Source organism: Centroberyx affinis, unplaced genomic scaffold, assembly GCF_046629955.1.
Source record: "Centroberyx affinis isolate AG114_WGS23_722 - 3 ecotype Tasmania unplaced genomic scaffold, CSIRO-AGI_Caff_v1 ptg002056l_1, whole genome shotgun sequence".
Classification (NCBI taxonomy): domain Eukaryota; kingdom Metazoa; phylum Chordata; class Actinopteri; order Beryciformes; family Berycidae; genus Centroberyx; species Centroberyx affinis.
This window is the reverse complement of record NW_027280389.1, coordinates 1-10,791: the sequence shown is the minus strand read 5'-3', so window position 1 is coordinate 10,791 and position 10,791 is coordinate 1. Positions and strand designations below refer to the sequence as shown.

Sequence of the window (10,791 nt, the reverse complement as noted above, 5' to 3'; positions counted from 1 at the left end):
TTAACCAGACAGCCACATGGGAAGCACCACAGAGGGGTTATTGTGCATGAGTGAAAACTTTTTTTTTGTGAATGTTGACACTCTAACTCACCAGCACCATCATAACACACTGTGCTATCGCAGAATGTACAGTTACCAATACAGTTTTAAGTAAAGCCAAGGTGTAACAATCCCTTGCACTCTCTGTGAGGCTTACACTCCTAACGAATGAAACACTATAATATTCCTAATGGAACTTACAGTTTGTCTAGTGACATTACCGTGTTTATTGTTGTTGTTGTTGTTGTTGTTTTGTTCTTGTTTTTTTCATCAATGTATCACCATAATATTCTTACAATATTCATACAGGGAAATAGTTTTACTGTGAAATTTGTATGGCTTTCTTCTAAAACTTCTTACAGGATTACTGTCTCTTCTTCGTAAGGGACTGGGCTATAATTATATCTGGTTTGTCTACAATATCTGCCTTCTCCCATCAAGAAAGAAAAAGCTTTTCCTCTCAATCCCCGAGGGGGCTATGACAGCCCCTATACCCCTAGTCCCGCCCACCCCCTCTGCCCTATCTCAGGCATTAACATGCAAAAAAACAACATAAGTCACGGAAAACTAAATCATGCCAAAATAAGGAATCCACAAACTGCTTGGGAATTAACAGTGAATGATGCGTCGGGCCCGTGCAGGCGTGCTGACCTGGCGATGGGCAAACGTTTAGAAATAAGAGGGAATAACAATGGAAGACTTGCATTTGTGAACAGGTTGGATCTGGGAAAGTTTTGGCCAAAAATTTGTAGCGCTTTTCCTCCTTGCACGGATGCGGTTCGGGAATCGACAACATGTAAGTTTTGATTACAGAGGAGCGCACACCTAGTTACTCTTTAAACGGTTAAATCTCTCGCCTGACCTCGTTTCAGTGCCGCAAGAAACTTTGCCAGCAATTAAGATTTAAAGAGAGTATTGTTTTGGTTTTTTTTATGAGGTTAGGCTGCAGGGGGAATGGACCGCAATTCAAAAAAAGTGCCTGACTCTGTATTATCAATGAAATAAGAAGGGTGTGGAACTTATAACAAAGAAAGACATGAACAATGGCAGAAAGAGAGAAGGGGAAGAAGAATGTGGCTGTGTACCGCAGCGTCTCTTTCAAAAAGTTGGACTCCTGGAGCGCCAACAGGAGTGAAGACCAACCACACAAATCAGAGGACCTGGAGGCTGCTGGCGTCGCCCTTCCCCCGCAGTCTACTCGGGCAGAACAGCCCTTGGCGACGCGTAATGTCAGTGTGTCAAGAAAAGTTTCCAAAATCTCTGCCACCACCGCCGGCCTCCCAACCGCAGATCTAAAGAGAGGCTCCTCCACTCCTCTCTCCTCTATTTCTCCATCCATTCGCCAACTCTCTGAGAAGTTCAGCAGCAGCGGCTCCGCCAGGACGCACAGAGACTCCCCGGGAAACGACACAGCGGTAAGCCAGAGGAGCACCACTCTGCCCCGGGCCAAAAGCACCAGGAGAGACGGGTCGCCCTCTCGTAAATCGTTTCATGAGGACAGCGGTAGTGGATATTACCCGAATATTGACACGACAGAGACACTTAAAGAGACTAAAGTTCAGGGGCAAAAGTTTCATTCTGGCACTGACTCTGTCTCGGGATCGGACTCAGAGAAGAAAAGTGAGAAATGGATTTGTACACGCTTATCAACCCACGGCAGCAGTAACTCTGGTAAGAGAGATTATTCACAAATCAATGCATGCCCCTCTGATCCCAGAAAGACTTTGACTACAGATGAGGAGGAAGATGTTTCTACTAGTGGAGGGGCTCCTCCAGCCTGTAAATCTCACAAAAGTTATTCGTCGACCCACCACAGTGATTTTATTCCCCTTCACTCTGACAACTGGCCCAGTGTCACCAAAATCAAACAACTTTTTGGTGAGAGACAAAGCAAAGCTAGACAGCAGCATAAGACAACCGATGACGCTTGTGAGAATTTAAAAACAGCCGACAGAGGCCATCTTGACCAGCTCAGCCCCAAGGAGAGTGCCTCTCTGTCGGATAGAAGCGACAAGCTGTCACCCAGCAGCTCTGCTAATGAGGCCAGTAGCCTGTCCTTTTCTGAGAGACACCACCACAAAGCCGGAACCCAAAGTAGAGTAAGCAGTAGCACTGCAGAGGCGAAAGAAAGGAGAGAAAGTAGATTTCGACACGGCATGGACTTGTATTCCAAAGCTGGCCACCAGCAGTACTCAAATGATGAGGAGGCAGACATAGAGACACCCCGTAATAATAATCATAACATTGTGACTAGCAGAACTAGTTTGCAAAGCAGCAGCAGCAGCAGTAGTTGTAGTGGTAGTAGCCGCTATCATAGAATTAACCCGTCCTCCAGCATTGCAGGAGAGGCTGCCCGTGAGACCCCCAGGACGACAGGGCTGACATCTGACCCCGACCCTGACCTTCAACCCCCTGCTCCTCCTCCTTGGAGCTGTTCAGTGGGCCTAGCCACCTCCCTCTGCTCCTCCTCTCTCCAACAGCCGACAGAGAGGGAGAGAAGGGATAGACAGGGGGTCGGGCTGCCCAGGGATAGTTTACATTCCTCACATAGCTCCTCCAGAGCGCCAGCCCCCTCCTCCTCCTCCTCCTCCCCCTCCTCGGCTCCAGCTCCAGATAAAGCCATTGCCTCCTCCTCTACTGTAGCTCCCTCTCCTGAGCCAAGAGCCCCAGTTGGTGTTACCTCCCCACTCAGCGCCCGCTGGAGGTTTAGCTCCGGAGACGAAGAGGAGGAGCACACCAGGAGAAGGAGAGGAGGTGGAGGAGGAGGTGCGGGCTTGAGTGCTCCCTCTGCCCCTGCTCCTTCCACCTCCGTCAGAGGAGGAGAGAGGAGTGTCACAGAGCGAGGAGGAGGCTATTTCTTGCGCAGTAAGAATGGCTGGTGGGGTGGAAAAGGCATTGGCAGGTCTTCAGGCAGCGAGGAGGACAGCCCTGGTTCTCTAGGACCCCCCAGTCGAGACGCGGTGCGCCGGCGCTCACTGAGGAAGAAGAAGAAGGTCAGTGGAGTTGCCCTAGCAACAGGCCGCGACGATTACGACGATCATGATGGCGAATCAGAAGATAGCGACAGTGACACAGCCTTGACCATGGAGCACTTGGAGAGGCACCACCAGCAAAACACAGGAGGAGAATTTTCGGGAACCCCGTTCCGGAACCGCTCGACAAGAGACCCCACCAATGATAATTCCAGAACCAGGGTGCAGCAATGGGAACGCATCTCCTCGCCAGTGACCCCCACATCACTTCCTGGTGTATCACGAGTGGCAAAAGTCAACATTCCCCCATTTATTTCCAGTCCTGGTGGGTCGCGATGCAGCAGCCGATACTCCAGCACAGAGACACTCAAGGAGGAGGACCAGGCTAGCTGCGCTAACCGAACAGCTAATGTGATATTTAACACAGGGGGAGCTGGGGGTAGCACTAACAGAACTGTAAACCCCAATGCAGCATCCTCATCAATGCTGAGTAAAACTTACCATGGGAACTTTACCATGTACCGCTCCCCTAGCTTTGGGCATGGGGATAACTTCTCCCGTACCCCTGTAAGGGTCCGCCCCAAGATTGTGCCTACAGTCACCCCCTCTCCCACTGTACTTCCTAGAGAAGGGGATGTGTCTGCAGGGGTTGGGGAGGGCGAGACCAGGGTGTTTAGAAGGACATTGGATGGGGGTGGGATCGATGATAAAGATAAGAACCGAATATCCATGTCCAACCCCGATATTGCCTCAGAAACCATGACACTCCTCAGCTTCCTGAAAACTGACCTATCAGAGCTCAGGGTGCGGAAAACGGGCGGGGGGGATAAGTCCGGGGTTGCGGAGGGGTCATCAATGTACAGGATGGGCTCGCGGAGTCAAGGCGGGACCCTCCTCCCTTCCGGTCGCCGTCCATCACTGAAAGACCTGACCGCCACCCTCCGCCGTGCCAAATCCTTCACTTACTCGGACAAACCCTCAACAGCTGTGAGATGTTACTTGACAAGTGGTGCCACCAAGAGGAGCTCCTCTGAACAACAGCTTGACTTGGATGGAGAGAGGGATGGAGGGAGGGTGTCAGTGCCGGACAGGGAAGTGGAGAGTGATGGGGGCGACTTTAGGGTTGGAAGAGGACGAAGAGCAAGGGATTATGGATATGGTGAGGAGGAGGAGGTGATGCCGACTCCATTGCAGGACAGGTATGTGCAGGAAGCCAGGCAGGTAATTCGAGACATCTGCCAGATGAGTGCTAGGGAAGATGATGATGATGATGATGATGATGATGATGATGTTGATGTAAGGGGAATTGAGGATGGCACAGAGGATGAATGTTTCCAAGTCAAAAAAACAAGGGAGGACAAGGAAAGAGAGGGAGTGAGCATTAAGGATGAGGCCAGGAGAGACAGAGAGGCTGAGTTTGAGAACACGAGGGACAGGGATAAACATGAGAGAGAGGGAGAGAACAGGGAGAGGAGAGAGAGAGACAGAGAAAGCATGCAGTTGGAGAATCTAGACAGCAGGGACACAGAGTACAGGGAGAGGGGAAAGAGAGAAAGCAGAGAAAGAGAGAGAGCCTTACTTAAGGGCGACTCGGAGGAAAGCATGTTCTATGACCGCTCCGTGGATGAACTGTCTGGACACGAGTCCAGTTTAACAGATGAAGGGATTGTGACAGAGCCAGAGACAGGTCCCAGTGATCCCACCGTGACTTTCGTGGGGTCAGCAGGGGTTAATTTGGGGTCGCTAATCGCTAGGGATGTGCTAGGGCAGCCTGTCACCGTATGGAAGCAATCAGCTCTCCATGAGGTGGAAGGGTTTAAGGAGGAAAGAGGAGAGAAGACAGAGAACAGCGTGAGTTGTACAAATCGGGTGAATCAAGTCAGCGTGCCCCCTGTCACCCCTCTTCCTGCCCGTAGGGCTGAGAGTGACAGCATTATCATGGAATCGAACAGCACTGCTGGTATCAACATTGGCAACACCGCTAGTGAGGAAATCGGCACTAACAGCACTGCATTCCAGGGGTCAACAACCACAACAGGAGGAGGAGGGCTTGAAGCCCCTGTCACCCCCAGTGCTATCCGCAGACGGCGTAAGTTCTCCCCGGCTGGTAATAACAACACCGGCTCTGACTCAAGTAATTGCAGTAATGCAGAGTCGACAGCAGCAGCCATTGGGAATGGAGAGTCCACAGTTTACCGCTCACTAAGCGACCCCATGCCTCAGCGGCGCTGCTCAGTGGCAGAAGAAGGAAATAACAGTTTCTCCTCTGTGGATAGTAACCTCCTAGGATCTCTGTCTGTCAAAGGAGGAGGTGCTACAGAATCGTCCTCGGTGGCAACCCTCTCAGAATGTAAGGGTAGTGTGGCCAGCGACTTGTCAGTGTGCAGCGATGGCGGTCTCCGTGATGATAGTATTCGTGACTACAGTGGGGTGATCAGAAGCATAGTGGCTGAGCCAGGGGCAATGGACAGACTAATGACAGACGACCATGGTAACGGCAAAGCTCCCAAGAAGAAGTCATTTAGTGACCCCAGTCGCCGTAGCGATGGCCCTTTACTTTCCCAGAATGACCCTCAGTTCAAAGGTCAGTCCAACAGCACCGAACCAATCAGTGAGCTGGATCAACCCGGCCAGATCCTACCTTCCAGCAGTGAGCCAATCCTGAGTGAGCAGAGAGACGAACTGTGGGAGCCAGAGGCCGAGCCTAAACACCTGTTGTCGACACAGCCACATCACTATCATCATGGAAACCGCAACAATACAGTCAAGAAGCCTCGCTCCCAGTCGGAATGTACCCTTCGCTCTGGTAACCACGGTGACGAACATGATGATGTAATAGACCAAGGGGGAGAAGAGAAAGAGGAAGGTGGGAAGAAATTTAACTTTGATCTCAAACTAGCTGGGGTTCTGTCCCCCAGAATGGGTCGTCGGACTTCCAGAAAGCGTCCAAACAGGCTGGCCCAGGTTTCCCCTCATGACGACCCCTTTGAACCCCCAGAAGCAGGTTCAGAGGAGCAGGAGGATCACAACCAAACCGACCTCACCCCTCCTCTTCCGCCTGCCCCCCAGGCATCCAAACCCAAAACCAGACCCAAGCATGTCCGCCATGCGAGCGAACCAGCCACCTTCATCCCCATCTCCCCACCTCCACAGCTCCAGCCGCTGAAGGAAGGGGGCTGCCTCGCCATCCGACCCACTCCAGAGCCCTCAATCCTGTGTAAGTCTCCAGGAGATGAGGCGCCCTCTCTAGAGGATGTGACCAAGAGGTATATCCTGGCTCTGAGTGCTCCTGAGAGAGAAACTGAAGGCCCGGGGCCTCTGCCAGGGGCCGGGGATGGAGCTGAAGTGTCAGTGTCTGCACCGGAGGGGCCGAGCGGGACCCACACCAGTGGAATTATGGAAGTTGGACCACAGAAGAAGAGTACTGAAGACTCTCCATCCACGCCTGCCCCACAAAGGCCCAAGCCCAGAGTGGTGAGTTCACAATACCTTTGAATTTGGATTTTGCTGTCAAAATTAATTTTAGAGTTGGAGATTTTTCCCCTTTTTTTTCTCCTTTAATCTAGTGCAAAGGTTAAACAGATGGTTGTAATGTTTAAGTTTACATTTGTTTAAATTTGGTTTGGATTTGAGTGAGAGAGAGCAGGAGAGAATGATTTGTAACTAACTGGCCTTATTGAGATGTCACAATATGGTGAAGCTGGCTGTTTTAAAGAGGATGGTTTAATAATGGGAGACAGCTGGAAATTTGAGGTAACACCAATAGTCTTCATGTTGTCCCATGCTAGTTCCCAAGTATACAAACGGTTTGCTCCTATGGTTTCGTCTGCATACACATACCTATACTCAATGGTGCATGTGTGTGGGTTGTTTTTTTTTGTATAAAGTGCTATGAGTCAGGACTAGTATGGTTAGTTTCAGAGTGCATTTGCGGACAGAAATACAATACAGAAGCCATTAAAGGCTGAGGAGTGTTAAACAAACATCAGAAGATGTTATTAGTTGTATTAAACAAATCTCAGACAAAGGGCATTAAGGAATGGACCAAGGCCCACTGTGTGTGTGTCTGTTTTCATTTATATGTTTCATTTAATATTAATTGTCCCAGTGCCAGAATCATAGTGTCAGAGAGAGGAGCTATGATAAACAGTCCCCCCCCACAGGTGTGCGTGTGTGTGTGTGTGTGTGTGTGTATTATGGATGCTGTATGTACTCAGCAGTGTCCAACAGTGGGAGAAATTGTTGTGTATACTAAATGAATCGGTTGATATGAATGAAGCATTTTAAAGGTTGTGTATGTGAACACAGAGGGCATTAACAGATGGGAAGGGGCCCGTTGCTAATAGAGAGACCACTGGTCTGCTTTACTTAATTTATCCACCGGACTGACCCACTGTGTGTGTGTGTGTGTGTGTGAGAGAGAGAGAGAGAGGGGCTAAATTAACCTCGTCACTAAAATACTAATGTAAACACACACATATATTGTAGAGGTGTGTTAAAGTCAAACTCTAGTTACTCCGTGTGAGCTTTGACTTATTGCTTGTGTAATGCTGGGACGCTGACAGAGTATTGAGGATAAAACGTGTGTGTTCATGCGTGTGCTCCATGTTGCTTTCTGTGTCCTGTCATATTCCCATTGCCATCCACAACCACTCTTGCTTATAACACTCTGTATTCCTTACATTCCCCCGAGCACACAGACACACAAATACTCATTCCCTCTCCTCTCAATCTGCCTGAAGTCAAAATTACAATAGAATCATGGCTGTCACTCTGAACAGGTGTGGGGAAATAAAAAAAGCAAACACATGGACTACCATCCCCTCTGTGCTCAGGGCAGACGGTTTCAGACATAACATCCAGTGCTTTGCTTTCACTAGATGTCATGAATGAACTTTTTTTTTTCAGTGACCATTTTGCACCCCTAGCAGCGTTCAGTTCACTTCTATTAGTGAGGCAAAATAGCACAAGGAAAACTCATTATCTCTGGTTACCTGTGCTGTTTCAGACTTAGACTGTACACTTTTTTGTGTGTATTCAAATAGCACAGTGTACTTCTCACTAATTTGCATTGTGTTGTTTTTATTTGTTAAGAAAACTAGGTCAGTCCCCTAAAAGGATAGCTTCAGACAAAGCCTTTTTTCCAAGCCTGAGGATAAATTCACTGCATACACAGATTTTGGTCCAAACCTTTGTATCTAAAAGATTGCAAGTTTGAGAGGTTTGGAACTCAGTGATATGATTTGTACTTTCTGGAAAAATATTTTTTTGATATTACTTCTGTGAAATACTTAGCCTACTCTGGCAGGAATTGTATTGCTGTGGGAGAATTGGCTTATTTGAATATGCTATGACAAAACAAGAGAACTGTTGGAGTCTTGTTGATTTCTCACTGGCATAACATTGGCATATCTTCTTTAATGAGCCCATTTCTAATGGTCTTACTCAGAGCCGTTGATCAAATGAGCTCCGCTGCTGCAGTTTGCACTGGCAGCCATGCATAACAATGTGATACTTTTCTTGATCCCTTTAGGGAAATTCTTGTCTTTGCTTGTCCTCCTTCGCATGGAGGTCAGAGGTCAGGGTCAGCTGACCTCTGACCTCCCAGCTGAGAGCAGCCCTGGAGCTGGAAGGGATTCTTGCTCAAAGACACTTCAGCAGGGCGGATGTTTGTCCTCGAGTTGACAGACATTGACTCATGAGGCCACGCTGCTGCCCATTACTGTTATTTACAGCAAACACAGCAGGATGATGCCTGGCTAAACTCTTCTCTATCGCTCTGGTCTTAATTAGTTGTTGATTATGTTAATCCCCCGCCCCCACCTTTCCTTGTTGCCATAGTGACAGTAGCTGTGGCTGGAGAGTGAGCTCACCAGGCAGGAAATGGGCTTAGGGAAACGGGAAGTTGTTGTGGTTACTGAAGTGTTTGATGATATCCAGTGCCACTGGCTGGCGTGTGTGTGTATGCCCGCGCGCGTGTGCATGTACACATGTGCACTACCCTTGTGTGAATGTGTTAGTATCTGTGCATGTGTGTGTCTGCCCGCCCGCATGTGTATGTGTGTTTTATAAACTGGTTTGTTCTTTCTGTGTGTGTGTATATGTGTGTGTGTGTGTGTGTTTGTCTGGAAGATATCAGTGCCTTGTTCCAAGTTTTAGAGCCCAGAGTTGTGCCAACACGCTGTGTTTAGAACACCGGGGCTGAAGCACTGCCCTATGGTTCCGGTGCATTGTGTGTGTGTGTGTGTGTGTGCGCACGCACGTGTGTGTGTGTGTGCGCACGCATGCTATTTGGCTTAAATGTAATAAAAGTTGTGCCAAGCCGAAATGGAGTGCAGACAAGTCCTGTGAAAGAAAGAGAAAGGAAGAAAGAAGGTGTGAGAGGGGGAGAGAGGGAGCTTTTTCCTTTTCTGGAGACCGGAGTGTGGCTCATTTCTCCCATTGAGCGATGCCCACTGTCTCATACCAAAATCTCTCATTAACCTCACTCTCGCTTTTTTCAGTTTCTCAACTACTTTTCTTTTCTATCCCCTTACCTGTTTTTCTCATCCCTCCTTGCTCTCCCAGATGTTGTGTCAGTCATGGTCTGTAGTTTGACAGTTTGAAATATGTCAGTATGTTGCATTTTCACCTCCTACTTTGACCCCATCTCCATTTTTCTATTTTATACTAATTCTCCCGCATTCCTTCTCATGTTATCTCATTCTTTTATTCTCTGTCTCTCTCTCTCTGTCTCTGGAACATAGCAGTGAAGTGAGGTCATAACTTCAGGCTTGGTGTAAGGCAGGCCGAGCCAGATATCAGGTAGAGAGAAATGGAGAGGGACAAAAAAAGAAGAGAGAGTGGGAAGAAAAGAGGTGATAGGCTAAAAAAAATGAAAGGGATCTAAGTAGAACTGGGAGAGAGTTGGAAGAAAAAAATGATAATGGAGGGAGGGGGAGTGAGGGAATGAGAGGTGACGAGAAGACGGTAGAAAAAGGCTAAATTTATACTTGAACATCAAGTCACTGGAAGAAAAAGAGCACTAGCTCTATTTAGCTGTTACTTCAGGGTGGCGGATTCACAAATATGTGTGAGCTAGGCAACCTCAGTTTGTCCAGTCACTGTAAAATAAGCATACTTCAAGAACAGAATGGCCTTTCCTGTCCGCAACAGCTGAATGGGCAGGCTCAAAGAAATATGAATGGTGCTGATGGTGTGAACTAACCAATCATTGAAAACAACATTGGCCATTGTGTTTGGCAAATAAGTTACAAAATTTTGTGTGCAGCACACCATAAAAGCAACATATTTTTTCTCAGACAAACCACTTTCTGGATTATGCATCCCCCTAAAGTGTGTGTGTGTGTGAGAGTTTTTGTGTGTGTGTGCACTGCCCCTACTGTTTGAGTAGTTTTCACTTTAGCAGGCAGCAGGAATGTGGCCTATCTTCTCTTCCCCTCTTGCATAACGGTCTTCAACTCCCCAAAAGAGATTGCACAGACTCATGTGTGTGCGTGCATACATGTATTTATGTCCACGTTAATATGTGTGTGTGTGTGTATGTTTCTTATATATACCTGTCATGAACAAAGGATGGGAGGATGTCTACCCCCCTGTTTCTCTGGTCTCATAAAGGTCTCTCAAAATGGCTCACAATTCACAGTAACTACTTTCTCCAAACGGTTTGACACATCCTAGACTGATTGTACTCATCCTGGCCCAGCCCCTTGTATATAGTATTACCTTCCATGCTATTGATGGAAGGCAGACAGGGGCGAAAACCTTCTTCCAACCTAAT

General features: G+C 48.2%; 1 protein-coding gene across 1 annotated transcript; it reads left to right on the top strand.

Annotated features, from left to right (window-relative positions):
• Window positions 1-975: 975 nt before the first annotated feature.
• LOC139654154 (serine-rich adhesin for platelets-like) lies at window positions 976-6,485 on the top strand (the record flags this gene model as incomplete). The annotated part of the gene is made up of 2 exons (XM_071531203.1): window positions 976-4,698; window positions 4,735-6,485. Coding segments are annotated over exons 1-2 (5,367 nt in total), but the record flags the coding sequence as incomplete, so codon positions are not given.
• Window positions 6,486-10,791: the final 4,306 nt, after the last annotated feature.